General features: G+C 39.8%; 1 protein-coding gene across 7 annotated transcripts in view; it reads right to left on the minus strand.

The window, feature by feature from the left end:
- Positions 1-25,966, minus strand: part of HERC1 (HECT and RLD domain containing E3 ubiquitin protein ligase family member 1) — a 228,114-nt gene that overhangs the window by 106,201 nt on the left and 95,947 nt on the right. For all 7 annotated transcript variants that reach the window (XM_062206099.1, XM_062206102.1, XM_062206101.1 and 4 more), the window contains exons 17-25: positions 24,632-24,823; positions 22,245-22,466; positions 19,805-19,978; positions 15,054-15,168; positions 14,845-14,965; positions 12,582-12,753; positions 8,363-8,675; positions 7,808-7,928; positions 623-674 (exon numbers count right to left, since the gene is read on the minus strand). In XM_062206099.1, coding sequence (XP_062062083.1) covers positions 623-674; positions 7,808-7,928; positions 8,363-8,675; positions 12,582-12,753; positions 14,845-14,965; positions 15,054-15,168; positions 19,805-19,978; positions 22,245-22,466; positions 24,632-24,823 — 1,482 coding nt within the window. The remainder of the gene's footprint in view (positions 1-622; positions 675-7,807; positions 7,929-8,362; positions 8,676-12,581; positions 12,754-14,844; positions 14,966-15,053; positions 15,169-19,804; positions 19,979-22,244; positions 22,467-24,631; positions 24,824-25,966) is intronic.

Below are 25,966 nucleotides of genomic sequence, written 5' to 3' on the forward strand. Positions count from 1 at the left end.
AATAATACTTAAGAAAGCTTTCATTAGTCCTTGAATTTATATCATCTAAAACTGTTCTATTCCTCTATTTGTACATACAACTACGAGTTAATGGATTTCACATATATTATTAAGACAGAGCTTCTAACAAAAGGTCTTAATTCTTGATGACACTCTAAAGCTGTACTACATGAAAATTTTTTTTAAAAAATTATCATATGCTTTAAAAAACCAAGGGAAAGCACAAAAAATACAAACTTTCAGATTGTTTATACATGTGTGGGATATGAACAAGATAAAGAGACACCTCCCCCTAACACCACTTGAGGTATAGCAACTCTATCAGTGAGCTAAAACATGGAAAATCATGCACATAATACCATTCCCATAACAGAATGCATTTTTTAAAATTCTACAGAATTTTTAAGAAGTTAAAATATATGACGAATGAGAAGCAGAATTGATCATTAACTCCTACACTTGTCAGATTTTAAAAAGCATTATTTTAAAAAATGGTCTTATTTTTAACTATGTTGATAAAATTATTTTTTGGAATTACATTTCAATGACAATAATATGCAAAAACATGAAACACAAAAATAACTTAATTTAACCAGATATTTAATATCTTCTTAATATTTACCTCTCTTTCTATGAGATGATGCCAAATCCAAATCAACATTCCGTCTGCCACTCTATTAAAAGCAAAAAATATTCAGGGGTGAAAAGTATTTTAAAATTTAATAGAATATTAGAACGAAAATAATTATGCAATACTAGCAATGCCCTATTAATACACCAATTAAGTCAGATTAATAAAGAAAGTTGCAAAACCCATTGACATCTGCTAAAAGACGACAAAGCACATTAACTCTGATACAAGTCAAGGTGTACATTAACACTGTAAAGTACCTAAAGGTTTTCTTTATTGTTACCTTTTCTTTGGAATCTTTATTTTTTATTACCTAGACACAATATGATCTCCTTATCCCATTAAGTCCCAAGTTTTCAATTCTGTGACATAATACTTATTTCAAAGTTACTAGAAGTCTTAATAGGCCCTAGATATAGGATGATGAGACATAATGGGTTTAATACCCTACAGATGCCAGAAGCTCCTGCATCAAAGTCTCATTTCCCCAAGTTACTACTTCTTCCTCTATGTTTACTATCCTTTCTTTTCAAAATTCCCACTTGTCCTGCCTAGGTATTTACAATAGGAAGATCATCTGATGAATACCTAGACATACTCCTTTTGATAGAATTTTCAAAGATCTTAAAGTGTTTTTAAAACTTGTTCAAACAGAGAAATCTCAAACTGGTAAAATTTCAGGCATTTTAATAAAACAGTAAAGGCTTTCAGGAAGAAGAAAAGTATATTTTTGTGTGGTCTGTGTTCAGGGGGTAGGAAGGAATGTTGTAGACAGTCATTTGCTCTATCCATATATATAGCCAACCAAGCACATTGATATGACATTATGATCTTCAATTGTACTCTAACACACAGTTTAAAAATTTGCAAAGAAGTAAGACTCTAGAAGTGATCAAATAGATTCATGTGGGACATGTTATTGTAGAACATCTTTCCTTGGTCACACACAGACACATGTACCCACAACGTAGATAAACATATTTCGTCTTCCATCTACCTATCCATACACCAATAGAAATAAGTATATTCTCAGGTCATTTGGTGTGGATAAAGCATCAAATAGTCATCACATTAGCTTAGGAAGGCATCACTGTGTCATTCAATAAAACATTTTCATCACATAGTACCTTTGCTGTGAAGGTTTAAGGAAGAAGTTTACCTCAGGTCGTAAATTTACCAAAAATATTTGTGTTTTTCTTAAATAATTATTTTTGTCCATTTTTCCAATGTTTTAAAGCTGTCGATCCTGTACCTTCACAGTATGCCTTTCCTGTTCGGTGGTCCTTCTCTAGCAGAACACCAAGGATATGTACTGAAATGTGTAAACCTCGGCCAGTGCCGTGGAGTATCCAGTAAAGCCACCATCTGTGATGCTGCCATCCCATACGTTCATGTCCTATCTGCTCCGCTTCCAATCCAGCTCCCTGCTAATGGCCTGGGAAAGCAGTGGAAGAATGCCCTAGTACTTGGGTCTCTGCCATCACATGGGAGACCAGGAAGAAGCTCCTGGCTGCTGGCTTCATTGCGGACTTCCGGGGAGTGAACCAGCAGACAGAAGATCTCTCTGTCCCTTCCCCTCTCTCTGCAACTCTTAATAAATAATCTTAAAAAAAAGTGTAAATCTTACACAGGTCTTTCTTTTCTTCCTTTTCTTTCTTGAGCCCTAATCAACTCACCTAATGTGTCTTTTTGTAAACTATTTACATTTGTATGTTAATTCAAATCCTTTGAGAAATGAGGGATCAAGAAAATAGAAGTGTATAGTAAGAAAAGTCAAAAAGGATGGCAACTGCTCATCAGGCTGTTTCATTTAGTTTGCTACTTTCTGGTTATTAAGGCAAAAATAGATAATATCACATAACACACTTTATGAAAGATTACAATAAGGATTTGGCAGTGAAATGGCTAACTTCACTCACTTTAAAAAATACATTTCATGGGGTCTGCACTGTGGCTGTAACTGGTAAAACCACAGCCTACAGTATCAGCATCCCATAGGGGCATCAGTTCAAGTCTGGCTGCTCCACTTCTGATCCAGCTCTCTGCTATGGACTGGGAAAGCAGCAGCAGATGGCCCAAGTCCTTGGGCCCCTGCAGGAAGAGGCTCCTGGCTCCTGGCTTTGGATTGGCGCAGCTCCAGCCGTTGCGCCCATCTGGGGAGTGAACCAGCAAATGGAAAACCTCTCTCTCTCTCTCTGCCTCTGTTCTCTGTAATTCTGCCTTTCAAATAAATAAATAAATAAATAAATCCTTTTTTAAATAAATCAATCTTAAAAAAACAAAAAATGGGGTTCCTTTAAAAAATATATTTCATTCACTAACAACTTAAAGGAGACAATACTGGTTATCAAAATATGAATGGTAATCTAAAGTAACCCATTCAGAATAAAAAGGCAACCTATTTCAGCTCAAAGAACCAAGCTGCCCTCAGTGCTTTTTTCTCTTCATCTGCACCTCAGGGCTCTCTGAAGCAGAAGGCTTGAAGGCTCAGCCCAGTTCTCCGTGTATCTGCAATGGAATCTGCTCTCCCTCTAGTACTTGTCTTCTCCATCTTTTATGACTCTATTGTTCTAAATATTCCATTAGAAAAGATTATCAATATTTTAATTATCCTCTTAATTTTGTAAAAATTAAGTAATCAAAAAACCCTAAATGAACACTCTTAGCTCTAAATGATCTTTTCTCCTCATTTATAATTTTCAAAATGTTTTAAATTGTGTTGCTGTATTTGTTCTTCACAACATCACAGTTGAGGCAAGTATAACAAATTGTGTTATTTCTTATTTCAAAGATACAGAAACTAGGACTCAGAAAGGTTAAATGTCTTGTCCAGGTCAAAGACCACAGTGATCTTCCCGCCTATTCTAAATCATTTCATGGTTTCCAAAAAGTAGGCTGTTCTAACTATACCTATTCTGGCTCCTTATGATTTCCTTTCCACTGAAATGAATTATCAATATTTATAATATGTAAAGTACTGTGAAGAAAACATCAAGGACATATCAAAAAAAAAACATAAAAGCAAAAAAACTCTAGGAAACTTTTTGGAAGTATATACTAATAATATTTAAGTAAGTCCAACAGAGATAAACTGTTAATGGTCTACTAGAGGTCCTGACAAATTCTATGAGGATAACAGGAAGTCACCATGAGCAAATAATGGGTAAGTTTTCTGGAAGAGGTGACATTTTACCCAGCACTTAGCAGAGAGCTAGGACTTTAGTAAAGCAGCCTAGGGGACATTTAAGGCAAACAGTGCTTGAGCAGAATCTCAAGAGGTATGTTCAGGGTCTGGCAGACAGACTGCTATGGTAAAAATGTTGATTACTACAGGGAAAAACTGATTCCAAAAGCAAACAGGTGATAATTTCCAGATCTTTAACTTCTGGGTAGGCAGTACAGAGTTACTCAGAGTTTTCTGAGTAGGTAGGTAGCAGGTGTTTTGCTGTTGTTCTTGTTGATGGCGTATGTGTGTTTTCAAGAATTCTAATTGTGGAAGTAGTACCTAAGGAATAAAATTGGAGAAAGTAAGGAGATCCATCTGAAAACTCTAGTCCAGGTAAAGGTAATGAGGACCTGAACTAAAAAATGAGAAGTTCTGAATGGACATAGAAATTCTGCCACAGGGGTGGGCATTTTGCCTAGCAGTTAAGATGTTACAGAAACCTGGGGTGGGAAAACTTCCTTCATTCAAACAGGCACCAGAGACACTGGAGGATTGAAAGCAGTTTTTTAACACCAGCAGACTCAGCAGGAATCATTTCCTGAGAACTCAGTACTAAATACAGTTTCTTAGAATATTTATAGGTTCATCAGTGTCATACCTTAACCATTACAGCACTCAAGGGGTTAAATTGCAGCCCGTGACTTAGGACCATTTATGGGGAACTGGCTACATGATTCCAGACCACTCTTGCAGTGGTCGGTGGGCCTGGTATGTTTATAAAAGAGATACCTGGAGCAGATTTATCACTGGAGTTACAGAAAGCAGAGATGAGGACATCTTTCCTCCGGGACAAGATGACTGTGGGCAGCTGCTTCACCAGATGATGGTGAGCAGCCAGTTTTCAAGGTCAGCACCGGGGGTCCACTTTCCTTCCTCTGTCTCTGGTTGTGGCTTTATTTCTTCTACAAAGACACCAGTATCCCATATTGGAATGCCTACATTTGATGTCCCTTTTCTAGCTTCTGATTCCAGCTGCCTACTAATGCAGAGTCTGGGAGGAAGCAGTGAGTATTGGCTCACATACTTAGGTTCCTGCCACCCACAAAAAAGACATGGATTGAGTTTCTAGCTCCTGATTTTATATTGCCCCAGTCCCAGCAATTTAGGAGTAAACAAGTGGATGGACTTCTCTCTGTGTGTGTCTATATATCTCTCTCTGAGTGTCTGTCTCTTAAATCAATTTTGCCAAAACAAATGACTATTTATAAATTAAAAAAATGCTTCCTGGGGCCAGCACTGTGGCATAGTAGGCTAAGCCTCTGCCTACAGTGCCAGCATTCCATATAGGTGCTGGTTCATGTCCTGGCTGCTCCTTTTCTGATCCAGCTCTCTGCTTATGACCTGGGAAAGCAGTGGAGGTTGGCCCAAGTATTTGGGCCCTTGCACTGGTGTGGGAGACCTGGAAGAAGCTCCTGGCTCCTGGCTTCGGATCAGCATAGCTCTGGCTGTTGTGGCCATCTGGGGAGTAAACAGCGGATGGAAGACCTTTCTCTCTGTCTCTCCCTCTCTAACTCAACCTCTCAAACAAATAAATAAAATCTTTAAAAAAAAATGTTTCCTGACCACCTGCCATATGCCAAGTACTATTATAGGTGCTTGGGATAGATCAGTGCAAAAAAACAGGAAAAACAACTGATGTCCTTAAAGAGTTTATGCGTTAGTATAAGATCAAAGAAACTGATCCATGAATATAATAAGTAAATCACATGATAACTGACAGGTACTATGAAAAAAAGAGTAAGGCAAAGGAGATTGTACAAGCTGTGGAAGGGAGGGAAGATTGCCATCTTATTATTATTTTTATTTATTTATGAGAGGCATAGAGACACACAGACGGAGCTCCTATCCCACTGGTTCACTCCCTAAATAACCACGATGGCCAGGACTAAAGCTGGGCAGAGACTGAAGCCAGAAGCCAGGACTGCAATACAGATCTCGTCACATGGAAGGACGAGGCTCAACCACTTGAATCATCACCAGTGGCCCCCAGAGTCTGCACTGGCAGGAAGCTGCAACAGGGAACCAGAGCTGGGCTTCAAACCTAAGTACTCCGTGTGAGACATGAGTATCTTAACTGCTGAGCTAAATCTCTCCTCCAAAAATTGCCATTTTAATTAGAGTGATCAGGGTAGGCTTCACCAAAAAAGAAGAAACACCAGAATGAAAACTTGAAGAGGGAGGGAATTAGCCTTAAAGATAACAGTACTCCCATCAAAGAAACAGTCACATCAAGGCCCTAAGGGAAACTTGTATAGTATGTTCATGGAACAGCCAAGGGTCCAGAGTGGCAAGAGGGTCATCAGGAAGGAAAGCAGCAGAAAAGGAGATTACAGGGAGGAGGTGACAGAGCCTGTAGAGCCTTGCAGATCCCCCCATAAGGAGTTAGGTGAAAAAGTGAAGTCATTGCAGCTTTTTGAGCAGATAAATGAGATGATCTGTTTTAAAACTATCACAGGTTAGAAGACTAGATCAGATTGACTAGATTAGAAAAGCAAATGGACAGAGAGTGAAGGGAGTGGGTGATTAGCCCAATTAGTTAAATGTTCATGTCTCCTATAGGAGAGTCCAGGTCTGATTCCTGGTTCCTGACTCTAGCTTCCTGCTAATGCACATTCTGGAAGACAGCAGAGATGACTCAAGTAATTGGGTTCCTGCTGCTCATATGGAGACCTGGACTGAGTTCCCAGTTCCTAACTTTAGCCCAGGTTAGGCCTGGTCTGGTTCTAGTCATTGCAGGCATTTGGGGAATAAATGAGAGGACTGGAGAGTTGGCACGTACACCCTCTCTTTTTCTCCCTCTTTTCAACATCCCACTCCCTGCCATGTGCACGTGTGCACACGCGCGTGGGTGCACACACACACACCTCAAAGAAATAAACAGGGACAGAGAAAACTTCCCTAGATTGTAAGGCTAGGAGCATGAAGTAGGGGCAGAGATACTAATGAGGATGAAGAATAAAAAGAGGAAGTCCAAACAATAATATGGTACAATGAAACTTTGCCTGAAGACACTGTTCAACTTTACTCAGATGAGTACTATTTATGCTTAGAAGTTTCCTTTCAAAAATAGCACTTGACCCTTTACAAAAATATTTTAAGAACTAAAAATGGAGTTTATTGATCATTCAATCCAAACGACTAGTGTTTTTATTTCAGCTATCACATGACACAACCAAAGCCTCACAGCACTTCAACAGCAGAAACAGCCGGAAGCCAAGTCTGACACACTGCCAAATATACAACAGGCGCTATCTTCACACCACACAATGGGACACAAAAGCAAAGAGAGGTCACAGGACACAGAGTCACACCTAAGGCAAAGGAAAAGCCAAATGAAAACAGCCATGAACTTCAAGTCTGAAGCTCTTCAAATAGTAGTGATCTTTTAAATAGTTGGCACCGTATTTTTTACTGGTCACACTATAGCACACCTTTATGTTTTACTTTTTCTATAAATTGGCATCTTATTTGATTTTTACCCTAAATTCTTGCAGTTCAAGGCATTTTTGATAGATACTTAGAACTTATAAAAGTTTTTAAGTAGAGGAGACAGATTTGCATTTTAGATATGTTATTCTACTGAAATATGGAAAATAGGCACAAAACGAGGAGTGAGTCACCAAATTTGATGGCTTCTGCATGAGAGAAGCAACGCTGGGAAAAAGTTGAGTTCAGTTAGTGTAAGACTGGGGTAACTCAAAACATTCAGATGGAATCTATCAAGGAGTCAGATATGTGAATTTAGTGTTTAAGAAGAAATCAGGACTAAAGACAGAAACCATTAACATGCAATATAATTATCTATGCAATACAGTCATCTCATTTCTGCTTAACCTCTTTAAAAATTTTCTTTAATATGTTAAACACACTACTTATTCTAACTATATCTATACCTTATATCTATACCTTAAAAACAAAAGTCCTTCTTTACTCAACCTAGGTTTACCTACCAGGGTATAACCTTCTTCATCTGATTCAGGCTGAGACAAGTCCGACTCACTCCTTGATTTGATCAGTCTATAACTGGGACTTGCGTGGACTAGTCGGCTCTCTGCAGTAAGACTTTCACTCCTGTCTCACGTGCACAAAGAAACAATTTTTTATTTCAGACTGTTAGTAAACATAAAATTGAATGGAACTAGTAGCATAATACACACAGTGAGAGAAGTCATTATGTCTCTGGATGGGAAATTTGGACTCTTGTCTAAGCACAAAGTCTTTCTCAATTATATTGAAATAACTTGCATGCCACCCACTTATACAGATGCAAATAACTTCACATGTTTTTCAACTATTGTTATTTATGCATATGAAAAATTACACCTCTTCATTTAATCAGAAATTCATATTTCATGTTCAATGAGTACCACTTTTAAAGTAATTTGCATTTCCATTTCTATGTTGGTGTTAATTTCAGAAGAACAACGTAACCTTGAGAAGAAACCATTTCAATGCATACAGTAAAAGGGAGACAGGCAATGTTTTAAGTTTCTAGTCAGGCGTACCTGGTCATAAGTCCACCCCCTTCAGAGGCACTTGTTGAAGGCTGTTGTAACTGTCCTTCTTCCCTTCGCTTCTGAAGTTCATCAATCACAGGACTTACTCCTAATATTAACAGGGCACACCGATGGATCACAGAGTTGCAGGCAGCGGTATACACATCCTGACCCTCAGGAAGGTCTGTGCTGACCCTTCGCTCTTGCTGAGACTGAGGAGGTGGATCATCAGCTCGAGCCCCAGACCCTGCCCCACTGTTCATTCTATCTCGGTCTCGGCTACGAGCTACTTCACGGGCTGAGAGGAAACACTGAAAGATTTCTGTAACATGCAACACAAAAACAAGGTCTTAACACGTGGGGAGACAAGAGCAAAGAAAATAACAATAAAAATAGTCAAAAAGTCTGGATCAAAAACTTAACAGAGGGAAAAATTAGTTTTTAGACATTAAATACAACATAGTTATTTAGTAAAAATTATATCAAAATATATTTTAAAACATTGTATTTTTCATAAAATTATAATAGGAAATATTCAATATGCCTTTATAGAATTTAGAGTCAGCTAATTCTATTTCAAATCTTTTTTTTTTTTTATTTGAAAGATAAGAGTTACAGAGAGAGATAGAGGTCTTCTATCTGCTGGTTCGCTCCCCAAATGGCTGCAAAGGCCAGAGCTGAGCAGATCCAAAGCCAGAAGTCCTGGCTGCTCTACTTCCCATTCAGCTCCCTGATAATGTGCCTGGGAAATCAACGGAAGATGAACCCACAGGCAACACCCAGATGAGGCTTTGGCCTGGAGCAGCCCTGGTATTTGCAGTCATCTGGGGAGTAAACCAGCAGATGGAAGATCTCTCTCCTTTCTGTTTCTGCCTGCCTGCCTCCCTCCTCCCCTCCTTCCCTACTTCCTTCTCTCTCTCTCTCTTTTTTAAATACATTAATCTTTTTAAAAAATCTATTAAAACCTGTGAAGCTCTAGCCTGGAAATAAATAACTGCTTATTTCCAAAATATTTAGAATCTTGCTATGAAAAATGTCAGGTTACAAAAGAAACACAAAATTTACTTAAGTTACATTAGTTAAGATGAATAGTTCCCTTTCTCCTTCAAAAGTCCATATAATTCCTAATACTTCTACTTTATTGAATCTTAAACACATTAAGCAAGTGCAATACCAATGGTCTTTGTGGAAAGAGAATCTGGTTAGAAAACGAACAAGACTGCCTGCAGGCTTAAAGCAACACCAGCAGGGCCCACTTGTTGGCAACCCTTCCCCACTTCACAAGTAGAAGTCAGTGTAGTTAACAAGGTCTCATGCAATAGAAGATATTTCACAATAGCTAATTAATTTTGGCTCAAATTTGGAGCAAAGACAGAATTCTTCATGGGAAACTCAGGCAGGACAGTGGGCAAAATACTAGGTTCATCTGTTAATATGAAAATATAAACTTTAAAAATAGATCTATGTATTTTATAGAATTATTATTCATTATGCTGCTGAAAGTCCCTAATTTCTGTAAAAATCAAAGCAACAAACAACCTACTCTCTCAGAGTCCAGAGCAAGAAATCAATGAAAGTAGTTAACGGAACGGTCACTGGAGTTTTCAGCAGATATACTTCCAATTCTAGCTGCTACTAACTGTGGCCCCAGGTACATAATTTTTCCTCCTTAAACCTCAATTAATACATGTTTAGAATAGGGTGATACTAGAATTTATCTCAAAAGATTGTTGTAAGAATTAAATTAACCTATGTGAAGCACTTAGTCCAGTGTCCAGCACATAATTTAAGGTGCTGCAAAATCATAACTGGTCTAAATTATCCCCCGGATGACTATTACGCTTTCCTTTTCTGAAACTGAGGGCTACATTTTGTACTATGTCTTTCTCTTCAGCCTTTGCTTCCAGGAATTTCTAGACCCTCTTTTAAGTTCAACTGCAAAAGTTTCCCAGCCTAGGTTTTTAAAATACAAGGGTACTTCAGAAAGTTTGTGGGAAAATGGAATTAAAAGGTGAATGTGGGATGTGTGTTGGGCTTAGTAGTTAAGATGCCCACATGCCAAAGCGAAGTACCTGGGTTTGATACTTGATTGTAACTCCTGTCTGCAGCTTCCTCTTAATGCAGACACTGGAAGGCAGCAGTGGCAGCTCAAGTAATTGGGTTCTTGCTACCCATATGGGAGATCTGGATTGAGCTCCCAACTCAAGGCTTTGCTCAGTCCAAGCCCCAGGATTTGGGAAGTGAACCAGCAGATGGGAGTGTTACAACCCACCACCACCCCCCTCCCCCCGATAAGTAAATTTCTTTTTTATTTATTTATTTATTTATTTTTTTAAATTTTTGACAGGCAGAGTGGACAGTGAGAGAGAGAGAGAGAGACAGAGAGAAAGGTCTTCCTTTTTGCCGTTGGTTCACCCTCCAATGGCCGCCGCGGTAGGCGCGCTGCAGCCAGCGCACCGCGCTGTTCCGATGACAGGAGCCAGGTGCCTATCCTGGTCTCCCATGGGGTGCAGGGCCCAAGCACTTGGGCCATCCTCCACTGCACTCCCTGGCCACAGCAGAGAGCTGGCCTGGAAGAGGGGCAACCGGGACAGGATCGGTGCCCCGACCGGGACTAGAACCCGGTGTGCCGGCGCCGATAAGTAAATTTCTAAAAAGATGTTTATTTTGGTGCAAAAAAATGTTCAAACTTCATTCATAGTTGTTATGCATTTTCCATGAACTTTCTGAATACTCCACATGCAATTATCCTCCCTTTTCATCTCCAATCACCTCTTTTCTATTTGGATATCATCATTTTCCTTTGGTTTAATTGGTTTTTAGTCTCAATTTGACCTCTGCTCAATCTGAAGTATGAAAACACAAATAAATTGATGATAAAGTAAATGCAAAGCTGATTGATATACGCAGGCAATCTCAACATCAAATGCATAGTTGGCCATAATGTTCTAGGTTACAGATTGAATATACACTTTAAATTGAAATAGCCAAATCAATCAAAAGATACTGATAAATGTTTAAATGGCTTTGTCTCTTCTCTTTAAATATTTAAATAATTACCTTTTAAAACTGTCTATAGGGGGCTGACGCTATGGTGTAGTAGGCTAAGCCTCTGCCTGTAGCGCCAGCATAGGTGCTAGTTCATGTCCCAGCTGCTCCACTTCTAATCCAGCTCCCTGTTTATGGCCTTGGAAAGCAGTGGAAGATGGCTCAAGTGCTTGAGCTCCTGCACCCACATTGGAGACCTGGAAGAAGCTCCTGGCTTCTGGCTCCTGGCTTTGGATTGGCTCAGCTCTGGCCATTGTAGCCATTTGAGGAGTGAACCAGCGGATGGAAGATCTCTCTCTCTCTCTCTCTCTGTAGCTCTACCTCTCAAATAAATAACTAAAATCTTTTTTAAAGAATAGCTGTCTATAACCTTGGTATGAGCATTTTATTCAACTAGCCAACAGTATTCTTTTTTTAAAAAGATGTATTTATTTATTTATTTGAAAGAGTTATGCAGAGAGAAAAGGAGAGGCAGAGAGACAAAGAGAGGTCTTCCATCCACTGGATCACTCTCCAGATGGCTGCAGTAGCTGGAGCTGCACCGATCCAAAGCCAGGAGCCAGGAGCTTCTTCCAGGTCTTCCCACACAGGTGCAGGGGCCCAAAGACTTGGGCCATCTCCTACTGCTTTCCTAGGCCATAGCAGAGAGCTTGATCGGAAGTGGAGCAGCCTGGACTTGAATCAGTGCCCACATGGGATGCCGGCACTGCAGGTGGCAGCTTTACCAGCTATGCCACAGCGCCAGTCCCAACAGTATTCTAATACATACTCTTATCCCCACTGAAACAGCAATGTAGCTGAAATTTACAACTGCAGAAGCTCCACGCATGGACAAAAACCTGGCTCTCCTAATAGGCAAAGAAAATAATTCTCTTCCTTAACACACAAGTCTGCCAAGCTGGAAAACTTGGGAACTCCCAGAGGACACACTTTTAATGACCTTATCTAAGGACTCACGATTGTCAGTTTATACATGAGGCCAGTCTGACAGGTGTCAAAGTACCTGCCTGCAAAGCTTTTCAGCCCTGAACTTGCAATCCAAAAGCATCATAAAGTCACCGGCACAGCAAATTCAGAAAACTACAGAGAAGCTTTACCTTCCTCTTAAAGTCAGTTTCCTTTCACAAACATTAAAATAAAACCACACTGTATTATCCATAAATAAGGAGGATGTACTCACTGCCAGCTGTCATCACTTCATGTTCCCGTTCTTCTTCCTCATCCTCTGGCTCTGGATGCCCCTCTTCCCGATCTCTCTCAGCCTGTTCTTCCATTTCGGCTTCTTCATCAATGGTCCGGGTAAATGAATGCTCCTGAGGATCAGCGTCTGCAGAGTCCTGGTTGTCTGAAATCTTAAATAAGTTATCAGAAACTACATTGAATACAATTTTCAAAAAGAAAAAAAATTAAAGCTTCATAAAACATTAGTTTTCTATAATGGAAAATACTGCTGATGGCAGTAACACATGAATTTTACAACAGAAACCCAAGAGATGTACTCGATAAATCTTAAAGTTCAGAAAGAATGTAGGCAAGGGGCTGGCGTTATGGTGCAGTGGGTTAAAGCCCTGGCCTGAAGCAACAGCATCCCATACTGGAGCCTATTCGAGTCCTGGCTGCTCCTCTTTTGATCCAGCACTCTGCTATGGCCTGGGAAAGCAGTAGAAGATGGCCCAAGTCCTTGGGCCCCTGCACCCACATGGGAGACCTGGAAGAAGTTCCTGGCTCCTGGCTTCAGATTGGTGCAGCTCCGGCCGTTGCGGCCATCTGGAGAGTGAACCAGTGGATGGAAGACCTCTCTCTCTGTCTCTACCTCTGTAATTCTGTCTTTCAAATGAATAAAATAAATCTTTAAAAAAAAGAATGTATGCAAAAAAATATATACACAGACATATACTCTCTCTTCCTTGGCATTTGTTATTAAAATGTCATACTATAAACGGATTCATATTTATGCCATTATTCAGATGTAACTCCTACAGAGCTGCAACTTGTGTTAAGTATGATACCAAGCATAAAAGGTAATTAAAGAACACAATATTTTTATTCCATCTAGTTTTGTTCAAGTTGTGTATGTTATTACCCTGTATAAATAATGTTCAATAATTCTAAACCTAAAACAAAATATTGCTTTAGATTTTGTTTCTTTAACTTTGCCCCTGAAAAAAACAATTAGAAATCTAGTTAAGAAAAATGTTAATTATATTTTCCACATTGGTTATGCTACTTAGCAGTCAGTTAGGTAGATATAAAATAGAGTCCTTAAAACAAGTGCTCAGTGAATCACGAATACCATAACAATTATGTAATTCTTCTCACAAAATTTCAGTATAAAGCATAAATTTAAAAATTAAATTATATCCTCAGGTCCATAATCAAAGCTATTTTAAGAATCATGGCCAGTCAATAACTTAAAATTCCACAGAGATGGGGATACTGAGCAGATTCACATATTATTTATTTTTTAAGTCATTTATCATCTTAATTTGTGAGCCTGAAACAATGAGCCTCACCAAAATGGCAAATTAATACATTACTTCATGGACTTTCAAGGCCAGCCTCAGTCAGAACCGCAGATACTAGGTCAGTGCCTGCCAGAAGCCTATTAGAACACAAATGTTGATACACAATTTGTTCTTTTTTTTTTTAATCTAAGAACTAAGTAATGGAGTACAAAGTATCTGATGGGTCAAGTTTCAAAGTAAACACTCTGAAGATGATGTATTGTCCAGACTTACATTTATAGTTATAAGATGCTATCAGGATTACCAGGCACTTTAGAGATCATCTGGTTTACTTTTAGACTGTCCTTAATAAATGGCTTCAATCATTAGAAGGCCAATTTTCCTGATAACACAGCTAGTACTAAAACTTCATTCAAATGTTAACCCTTGGTCCTAAGCAGTGCCTTCTGGAATAAGAAAGAACACATTTATTTCCTCTACCACACAGAAACTATTTCTAAGGCAGATAGCATATGACCAATCTCCCTTATTTTCACTTCTGTAGAATATCTTTGCTACCTCCAAGTTTCTTGTGTAAGGTGATTTTTTAATCTTTTTTATCCTCCTGAGGTACCTGTCCATGCCCTGCACAAATTATGGCATCCCAAGATAAAAGAAGAAAACACAAAAGTGATCTGGTCACCATAAAAAAGATTTCCTATGATTTGTATAATTCAATTTGCTTTTATTACTACTACTTATGCAGTCTAAGGCTACATATAAAGTTTCACAGCAACCATATCACTTGATAAAAGTGAATTTAAATAACCCCCAAATAATTTACTCTTCTATGTGTTTTTTCCCCCTACTAGAAAATGAATTACTTGACATTTATTGAATGTCTGCAACAATCAAGGCACATTTTTTCCTCACATAAACAAATATGAAGCTATCTCCCAGAGCCTGCAGAAAAACACAGAAACTGATTTCCAACTTTACCCATCTGTCTCGTGACGATGACCTGGTCTGAATAAGTTCAAGGTTCTTGCAAGCAAGTAAACGACTTCGAACTTTGTAAACACAACGGTACACTTCTGATAAGCTTTTACCAGGTTGATATCTAAATAAAGAACCAAAATAGGAAAGTTACCTAAATTCTAACATCATGAAAGAAAATACTTGTCTGAGGATAGTTTTAAGTTACTTGCCGGCTTTCTCCACATGCTTGACTAAGTAAATTTGTGTGTTTCAGAAGGGCTGCAAGAACAAATCTAGACACAGTGTCCAAGAGTGACTCAGTACTTAGAGTTGCACTGTCCCAATCTGAAAACAAAAATGATACACTGACATTTAAAAGGGCTCAAAAACAGTACAGAGGTAATTTTAATAGTTCAGTCATCCAACATCTGAATTTTAACATCTTTCCAGCTAACAAAGCCACATATTGTTCCACATGCTAGGGTTAGAGCTGTGAACAGAACTAAGTCTCCGAGCTCACAGAGCATATATTCTTGTTAGTGGGAAAAAGTGGGAGACAGTATATAAAAACAACAACATAACAGGTAAGTGCTAAGGAGAAAAGTAAAGCAGAGTAAGGAAAAAAGGACATACTGAGAGTCACTACTTAGTGTGGTCTGAGAAATTTCTGATAAGGATATATATTTGAGCAGAGATCTAAAAAGTAGGAGAAGAAACCATGTGGAAACAGCGTCCCCTCAGGAAAAGTAAGTAAGCTGTGTTCAAGGGGTCAATGTGGCTGGAGCAGAAAGTGTAAGCACACAGGGAGCCAAGCAGGACTAACATTGGCCTTCCCAGTGTTACTCAAAGGAAATGGTACATGGCATTAGACGTTTTGAACAGACATGGTATGATCTGACTTGTGTTTTAAAAAGCTCATTGTGGGCCGGCGCCGCGGCTCAGTAGGCTAATCCTCCGCCTTGCAGCGCCGGCACACCGGGTTCTAGTCCCGGTCGCGGCACCGATCCTGTCCCGGTTGCCCCTCTTCCAGGCCAGCTCTCTGCTGTGGCCAGGGAGTGCAGTGGAGGATGGCCCAAGTGCTTGGGCCCTGCACCCCATGGGAGACCAGGAGAAGCACCTGGCTCCTGCCATCAGATCAGCGCGGTGCGCCAGCCGCAGCGGCCATTGGAGGGTGAACCAACGGCAAAAAGGAAGACCTTTCTTTCTGTCTCCCTCTACTGTCCACTCTGCCTGTCAAAAAAAAAAAAAAAAAAAAAAGTAACTACTGTATTAACCCAAGTCAAAGATTATGCAGACTCAGCGCACGGCAGGAACAGTGAAGGCAGTGAGTAGTAGTCAGAGTCCATACGAAGGCAGCGTTAACAGAATTTGTTGATGGATCACACGTGTGATATGAGAATCTGAGAGAAGTAAGAGTTGACTGAATGTACTTAAAATGCAATTAAAGTTTACTGAGAAAGGAAGACCACAGGAAGAAGTTTTGAAAGAGCTAGTAGAATCAGGAAGTTGGTTTTAAGTACTACTAGGTTTCCTAGTGGAACAAAGAATAAACTAGTCAAGTACGTATATATATGCAGTATTTGAAGCCATGAAAGTAGATACTGTGAATACACACATTTGAGTAAGTAATGAAACAAGTATATAAAAATGAGTACATGCAATTGAAAACCCAAATCATAGCACTAGATGAAAGGACTACTCAGGTGCTTTTGAAAATTCTTTAATCCTATGTCTGCACACCAGAATTGTATTTTTAAAATGCAGTATGTTCAATATATTTCAAATGAGGGTAAACTCGCCAGAGTCACAGCTACACTCTGTTCATTTGACAGATCTACTGAATATCTGTGATACTTAACAAACAGCTTTGGAAATTATTAAAAACCCAAATTAATTTTATTTGTTCTTAATCCCTAAAACTTCTACCTCAGGAGATAAAATGATAAACCTTGGTTTTCCATTTCATTTCTGTATGCCTCCGTCAAAATTTTAGTTTAGACAACCAATTTATGAATGAAAAAAATGATAATACAAATAGTCAAATTTTAAGATCATATAGCCCACAGAGGATCTTAGAATCAGTCAGAGGGGCAACTGGGACAGAATCCAGCACCCTGACCAGGACTAGAACCCGGTGTGCCGGCGCCGCAGGCAGAGGATTAGCCTATTGAGCTGTGGCGCCTGCCTGTTCACCTTATATTTTACCAGCGTTTTACAAGTTCTCATGGCAATGTAATAAGTGATGTGATATAAAAGAAACCAAATTGCACATTCTAAGAAAATGATACAAATATAAGAATACAAGAAAATACAACTTAGAAAATAAACTTCTTTCTCCTCTGGTAAAAATTCACTACAGTAGAATGAATGAATAAATTATTAAGAAGCAAACAAGGGGCCAGCACTGTGGCATAGTGGGTTAAAGCCCTGGCCTGAAGCAACAGCATCCCATATGGGAGCGGGTTTCCCATCTGGTCCTCTTCTGATCCAGCTCTCTGCTATGGCCTGGGAAAGCAGTAGAAGATGGCCCAAGTCCTTGGGCCCCCGGCACCCTGTGGGAGACCCAGAAGAAGCTCCTGGCTCCTGGCTTCAGATCGGCCCAGCTCCTGCTGTTGTAGCCAACTGGGGAGTGAACCAGCGGGTGGAAGACTTCTCTCTCTGTCTCACCTCTCTCTGTAACTCTGTCTTTCAAAAAATTAAAATAAATCTCAAAAAAAAAAAAAAAGCAAACAAAACACAAAATTAAATTCTGAAAGATATCTTACCACTGATGTGTTAAAAATCTCAATATGGGGCCGGCGCCGTGGCTCAACAGGCTAATCCTCCGCCTTGCGGCGCCGGCACACCGGGTTCTAGTCCCGGTCGGGGCACAGATCCTGTCCTGGTTGCCCCTCTTCCAGGCCAGCTCTCTGCTGTGGCCAGGGAGTGCAGTGGAGGATGACCCAAGTCCTTGGGCCCTGCACCCCATGGGAGACCAGGAGAAGCACCTGGCTCCTGCCATCGGAACAGCGCGGTGCGCCGGCTGCAGCGCGCTACCGCGGCGGCTATTGGAGGGTGAACCAACGGCAAAAGGAAGACCTTTCTCTCTGTCTCTCTCTCACTGTCCACTCTGCCTGTCAAAAAAAAAAAAAAAAAAAAAAAAAAAAAATCTCAATATGACATCTTACTACATTTTATTTATAAAAACTGAAAGCCAATAAAAATTGAAAATGTAAGGGCCAGAATTGTGGTACAGTGGGTTAAGCCACCATTTACAATGCTGGCATCCCATATTGGAGCCCTGGTTCAATTCCCAGAGGCTACGCTTCTGATCCAGCTCCCTGTTAATATATCTAGGAAAGCAGTGGAAGATGACGCAAGTATTTGGGCTCTTATCACCCACGTGGGAGACCCAGATGGAGTCCTGGGCTCCTGGCTTTGGCCTGGCCCAGACCTGGCAGTTGCGGCTATTTAGGGAGTGAATTGGTGGATAGAAGTTCACTTTCTCATTCTCTGTCATCTGCCTTTCAAATAAATAAATCTTCTGGGGCCAGCACTGTGGCGTAGCAGGTAAAGCCACCGCCTGCAGTGCCAGAATCCCACATGGGTGCCGGTTCAAGACCTGGCTGACTCCACTTACTATCCAGCTCTCTGCTATAGCCTGGGAAAGCAGTAGAAGACAGCCCAAGGCCTTGGTCCCCTGCACCCACATGGGAGACCCAGAAGAAGCTCCCAGCTCCTGGCTTCAGATCGGTGCAGCTCCGGCCGTCGTGGCCAGTTGGGGAGTGAACCAACAGATAGAAGACCCCTCTTTCTCTGCCTCTCTTCTCTCTGTGTAACTCTTTCATATAAATATTTTAAAAATCAATAATAAATTTTTTAAAAAGTTCAAATTTATATACCTTTAGCATTTTTAGAAGAGAAAGAAGAAAATCCAAATAAATGGGAGAAAACTAAAGATAGGATGAAACAGAGTAATACAGAGATAGACACTTGGATATGTGTGATTCTGAACCAACCCAGGTCATTGCTAAAAGAACATAGAGGCTAAAAAGCACTCAGGTACATCATCTGAAAGCTTATACACACAATTAATTTTACTAATAAAATACTATGAGAAACTAAAATATCACCACTTACTTGCATAGCACTTTACTACTATACTTAATAATATACCTTGTCTCAAGCTGGTATGGGGTTGGTGTTGTGATCTAGTGGGTCAGGCCACCACCTGCAGTGCTGGCATCCCACATGGGTTCCAGTTCAATTCCCAGCTGCTCCACTTGCATTTCAGCTCCCTGCTAACGTTCCTGGGAAGGCAGTGGAAGATGGCCCAAGTGCTTGAGCCCCTGCACCCATGTGGGAGACCCAGAAGAAGCTTCTGGCTCCTGGCTCCTCTTCGGATCAGCTCAGCTCTGGCCATTGCAGCCATTTGGAGAGTGAACCAGTGGATAGATCTGACTGTCCCTCTCCTTCTCTCTCTAACTCTGCCTTTCAAATAAATAAATAATACTTAAAGAAAAAAAAAAAACTCACAAATGTAAAAAAAAAAAAATCTGGTATCTTTACTAGCACTCTCAGTGGGCAAGTGTTTAATAGAGGAAGAAATGCTATGAGGCCTGGAGTCTGGACTTCTAAGTACACATTCTTTCAGTTATTAAACCAGGGCTTGCAAAGGGACGAGACTCATAAAACAGACTCTTATACCAGATTCATTTACATGGCATGGAAAACTTTAGTAAAATAACTGATATGCATTTATTATATAAATCCAGTTTTTACAGTGTGTTTGCTTCAAGTAGGATACAGATACATAAAAAATTCATCAAGTATTTTCCACAAAGGGACAAACATATTATTTTCAGATGTTACTTATAAAACCCCTTTTCCAACAAAAAAGTAATACAATGATTCCTGTGATTTTCTATGTAGATAACCACATAAGTATTAGTCATTTTTATGAGCTAACTACATATTTACCACTTTATTTTCTTTATATTACCTTTACTAACAGCATAATCCTGCATGTTGATCCAAAGGCTTCGTGCTGGCTCTTTAGAGCAACCCAATGCCAAGTCTACATAGACAGCAATTTCAGGCCGTAACTTATAATCAAAAGGCTTCTGCTCTTCATTTCCTGAAAGAGCTACTTCTAATAGGCAACTCATACATTTATCTAAAAAAAGAAAACAATATTCAAGTTACTAATTTTAAATTTCATAGATTTGATGCTACTTTTAGCACATCATTTATACATATGAAAATACAAACTTCAAATCATTTTCAGCATATACTACCATTGTAAACACTTTAATGTGTTTCAGTTGGAGGCAGCTTCACCCATCTCACTCCCTTCAGAAGGATGTGACATGCCACCAAATGTGACACTCCAGAGAGAAGTTCTGGCATTTTGGCAGGTGGATGCCAGAGATAATCAGTATCCTACACATGCAACACACAGTTTTCTACAAAACTGTCTTGTTCAAAATGGAATAGTATTCTCTTGGAGAAACATGGGACCACTGGGAAAAAGACTAGATAAAATTTTGTCTAAGCCGGCGCCGTGGCTCAATAGGCTAATCCTCCAACTTGCGGCGCCGGCACACCAGGTTCTAGTCCCGGTTGGGGCACCGGATTCTATTCCGGGTGCCTCTCTTCCAGGCCAGCTCTCTGCTGTGGCCCGGGAGTGCAGTGGAGGATGGGCCAAGTCCTTGGGCCCTGCACCCCATGAGAGTCCAGGATAAGCACCTGGCTCCTGACTTTGGATCAGCATGGTGCGCCGGCCGCTGCAGCGGCCATTGGAGGGTGAACCAACGGCAAAAGGAAGACCTTTCTTTCTGTCTCCCTCTACTGTCCACTCTGCCTGTCAAAAAAAAAAAATTTGTCTAGACTTAAGGGAAAATAATCAGATAAGAATTAGCCAGGAAAGATCCAAGAAACCATCAAAAATTTTTCTATTGATATTTATACTTGTATAGTTAATTTCTAACTTTTCAATGGGATATTTGCCATTCAAAAGTCGTTTCACATTTTTAAAATAATGCTCTAATGACGGTCAGGTTCTTGGGCTAATATCAAAGTCAATTTAACCCATAATGTAATTGAATTATTATATAATTGCAATTTCATAAAGGACAATACCTTCTAACTATAATATATACAATTATTTAAGCAAAAAGTAACATTTTAATAGTTTCATGTCATAATTTTAAAACTGAAAAACAAAAACTGAAATTGACTTTATTCATATGAAAGGATATTCATTGAGTAAATACAAGAACATGAAGAAGATCGACACAGATACTTCTGTTCTCAGGAGGTCAGCTGGGACTGTCAGAGGATTAAAAACTGATAGTATTGGAATTATCTTCTTCTTGTTAAATACACCTTGAAAATCTATGAATTTACTTTCTTTGATACAAACACATCATAAAACACCATGCTAGCATTCGTCAGCCATGGCCAAAATCACTTTCTGATTCATAAATGAAATGATGAATGTATACTCTTATCTAGAAAAGGAGAAAAAACTTCAACCTCCTCCCTCACTCTCACTCCCAAATTACAACCCCTCATTTTGTCTTCCTTCCTTTTCTACCTTTTCTTTCTTTTCTTCTCCCTCTTTCCCTCTCACTCATTTCCTCTCCTGGTCCTCCCTCTCTCCCTTTCTCATTCCCCCTGTCTTTCCCTCCCTTTTCTTTCTTTTTCCCTTTCCTTTCATTCTTTCTCTTCTCTTTCAGTATCTCTTAGACTCTGCTTAGTAGACACTCTGAATCTCTCTTATCAGAGAAATAATGAACTTTAATAAAATCATATAGGCTATCTAACCCAACTCATTACTCTACAGCCTCAAAATTAGAACCCAAGAGAGATTAAAGGACCAATCCTAGATAAAATTAGTTCATTTGTTGGGGCACTAGATTAAATCCTCATATTCCATGACAGCTAACCTGTCAGCAATTGGGAGATGAGGCAGGAAAGTGAAACCCCAAAGGCACCAAATGGGGAGGCAAAAATAGGGAATCTCACAAGGTAGCATCATCATGAAAGCAGGAGAGGCTGGGAGGAAGAGAGACTGCCACATCACTGAAAACTGGGCACAGGTAATAACAGCACCTTTACAGTGCTTTACACTCTACGAAGCAGTTTCATAACCTCCAAGCCTAGAACATATGTAATCAGGTACTTTCCCCACTTTACGAGTTAGATGACTTGCTCAAAATGAGTAATAAACAGTGCAATCAGACCCCCATTTTCCTTTGAATTGTACCATGCTGCAGGACTCACTGTTTTTCTGAGGGCTTCGAGTTAGTCTCAGATCCCCTAAGCTGAGAATGTTCCAAGTGTGGTCTATCAGTTCTCCATTCAGCAAGAGAATAAGGACATCTCCAACAAAGGTACAAGCAAGCAAATATTTGAAATATTACAGAAATACACATTACCTAACTGAGGGGTGTCCATTTCTACACCATCACTGAAAAGTGGTGTTTTCATCCAATATGCAGTGTCCTGTTCCTCTGGAGACACTGGGGAGCCCTGAAGCATGCCACCAAGACACCGCCCAATAAGGAGAGCAATTGTTCTTTCCAGATCCACAAGCCACACCCAGGACTGAGCAGGCTGAGGTAATGGCACACCAGCAGGATCGATCAGTTCTGGTCCCCCTAAAGACAAAATCATTAGTAACTGTGTCTTTATGTGCTCCTTCTAAAACTCAAAAGCATTCTTACAGTCTCCACTCTATTGCACTACAATAAGATATTAAAGCAAAATATTTAAAAACTAGGGGCCAGCGCAGTGGCGCAGGGGGTCCCAGCCAACAGTGCCAGCATCCCATATGGGTGCCGGTTCGAGTCCCAGCTGCTCCACTACCAATCCAGCTCCCGGCTAATGGCCTGGGAAAGCAGAGGAGGATAGCCCAAGTCCTAGGACCCCTGCAACCACATAGGAGACCCGGAAGAAGCTCCTGGCTTTGGATTGGCTTAGCTCCACAAACTGCAGTCATTTTGAGAGTGAACCAGTGGATGGAAGACTTGTCTCTTTCTCTGTCTCTACTTCTCTTTGTAACTCTGTCTTTGAAATAAATAAAATAAATATTTTTTTTAAAAAAAGAAACAAAAAGCTGGAAGAGAATAATCACTAAAATAAATTAATTCTCAGTCATTCATAAGTATATTCTCCTAAAACTTGAGGAGAAGATGACTCCAATCGTGCACAAATTATTTCAAAGACAAGACAAGAAGTGGGACAATTTCAAATATATGCTATGAGATTAGTATAATTTTGGATAAAGAAACTAAGCAAGGAAAGCATAAAAAAGGAAAAATTTATAGAAAAATCTCAGTTATTAATATAGATTCAGAAATTTAAAAATGATACTTAAGTCAACTGACACTGATTGAAGCATAGAAAGTTCTAAGACCCTTTTAGAAAACCAAGACTAAGCCTGGAGCAGTTCCATATAATGCCTACATTCTGATAATTTTGTAAACTTGACACTTGGATATCATCTAAATCCAGTGGTCACAGAACTATACAATGTTAAAGTAAAACAGGCCCTCAAGGTTACCTTGCCCAACTGTAATACTTTCTAGGAGAAAAAAAAAATGAAGGCTCTAAAAAGTGGTGACTTCCTCAATATCATACAGCAAGTTATTAGCAGAGCTAAGACCAAAAATCTACATCTTTTTATGCTCCAGTCCAGGATTCTTCCCAATAAAACAATAAGTCTCATTCAAACATGAGAGATTTTTTTTAACATATCAGGGATGAAGTTCCTTTAATATCCTTATGATGGACCAGTTTCACTGGAAAAATAGTGTTCTTCTTGACATAATATTTTAAGCTCTATGCAACTGTCTAGAATCAGTAAGATTGTATAAATCAAGAGTGAATTCCAGTGTCAGGTCTAAAATTGAATGCTTTCTATAAAATACCTAAAAAGAAAAGCAATGAAAGCTAGCTTCCCAATTCCCATCTTCATTCAACAAGTTAGATTTAAGCATACATCCAACCAAAACAACAAAAATTTTACTGCCAGAGATTTAAAACCAAAACCATGGGGCTGGTGTCGTGGCATAGCAGGTTAAGCCCCTGCTTGCAAGGCAAGAATCCCATATACAAGTGCCAAATCAAGTACCAGCTACTCTGTTTCCAGTACAGCTTCCTGCTATTGTGCTTGGGAAGATAGGGGAAGACAACCCAATTACCTGGACCTCTGCCACTCATATGGGAAGACCAGGATGGAGGTCTTTGTTCCTAGTTTCAGCCCAGTGTAGCCCTAACTGTTAGCAGGCATTTGAGGAGTGAGCCAGCAGACAGAAGACCTCTCTCTATCTCTCCCTCTCCCTCTCTCTCTCTCTCTCTCCTTCTTTCTCTCTACCTTTCAAATAAATAAATCTTTAAAATAAAAAACATCTGTACCTAAGATATGAAACCTTTTAAGTGAACCCAACAAACTGACTGCAAAATGCATCATTGCTTTAAGTACCTCTAAGAAAAAAAATACTAAATTATAACAGTGCTTTCCTATCATCCATCGTAAAATGCATCTCAATTTCAATTATGTCAAAATTTAAAAAAAAGTCTTAGAATCAACAAAATACTCAAAACTGATGACCACGAAGACTTTTTCATGATTCACCTTTATGAACAGCTATCTAAAGTTGTCCCATCTCAGTTGCCCACTATATAGACTGAAAGCTTATAGAAGATAACCTTATCTTCTCTATCACACAAAACACCTAAGTGTCAGATACGATTTACCTGACATATAAGAGAAACAATCTTTCTCAAAAGCATTTCTTGCCCTTTCACTGTCCTTACTTACCATGAAGAGGCCACTGTAACTCTTGGTCTTCTAAAAGAGCAGCAGCTGGCAAGAGTCTATTAAGGCAATCAAGAGGTGGCAACAGGTCGAGGAGGTAACTTAATAAAGGCCGAGCCACTGACACGGGGAGTAACAGCAGGGAGTTAACAATCTGGCAGAGCATACTGCCTGCAGCTGAGACGTATATCACATCTATGAAGGACAAGAAAAACAATCTGGATATACCATTTCAAACAAACAAAAAAAATCTAAGAAATAGTACTTTAGCTTGGAACTGCAGTAGACAAATTCAGAAACTTTGTTGAACATCTACCTGGTAACTGGTTTTGTATTATACAGAGGCCTTTAAAACATTCATGGAAAAATGCATATCATGAAAAAGCTGTGCATAGATTTCAATTTTTTTTTTTTTTGGTATTCATAGACTTAATGACTGCAGAAGCCTAAGTCAGGACAGTGTGGGGTTGTAAAAATGCCTTGCAGTTGGTTCCCAGGTAGCATGACCTTTCAAGGAACCTCAAGCAACCACATATTTACTGTACCTTAAGGAGTAAGATTTACCTCTTAGGGCCTTTGTCAGAAGAGTGATTACCACCCCCACTGTTTGCCTTCTCCTTTGCAAATAGCTAACATCCTGTATGGGAATGTAATGTACCTCCTTAATCAATAATCAAATCTTCTAGCTAACGTATTCTTCCATTTCCAAGGAAGTATTCAATTTTCAATGTGATTGATAACCACACACAAATCTGTATTGTTTTAAACCTGACTCAATATATGTTCTCATCCTGTAAGAAAAGTAAAAAACCTATAACCAAACTCAGGCTTGCAGAAAAGCCAACTCAGGCAATTGACGAGTTGCTTTTGGGTTTAAATGCTCAGATTAAGTAGTTGAATAAACTCAATTTTGATTTTTTTTTTTTTTGACAGGAATAGTGGATAGTGAGAGAGACAGAGAGAAAGGTCTTCCTTTTTGCCATTGGTTCACCCTCCAATGGCCGCTGCGGCCGGCGCATCTCGATGATCCGAAGCCAGGAGCCAGGTGCTTCTCCTGGTCTCCCTTGCGGGTGCAGGGCCCAAGCACTTGGGCCATCCTCCACTGCCTTCCCGGGCCATAGCAGAGGGCTGGCCTGGAAGAGGGGCAACCGGGATAGAATCCGGCTCCCCGACTGGGACTAGAACCCGGTGTGCCGGCGCCACAAGGCGGAGGATTAGCCTGTTAAGCCACGGCGCCGGCCAATTTTGATTTTTTTCAACCAGACTCTAATTATTTCAATTAGCACACTAAAGTAAAATTATCTTTTACTTCATTTTTTAAAAAAGCTTGTTTATTTA

This window comes from Lepus europaeus, chromosome 11, assembly GCF_033115175.1.
Source record: "Lepus europaeus isolate LE1 chromosome 11, mLepTim1.pri, whole genome shotgun sequence".
In the NCBI taxonomy this organism is placed as follows: domain Eukaryota; kingdom Metazoa; phylum Chordata; class Mammalia; order Lagomorpha; family Leporidae; genus Lepus; species Lepus europaeus.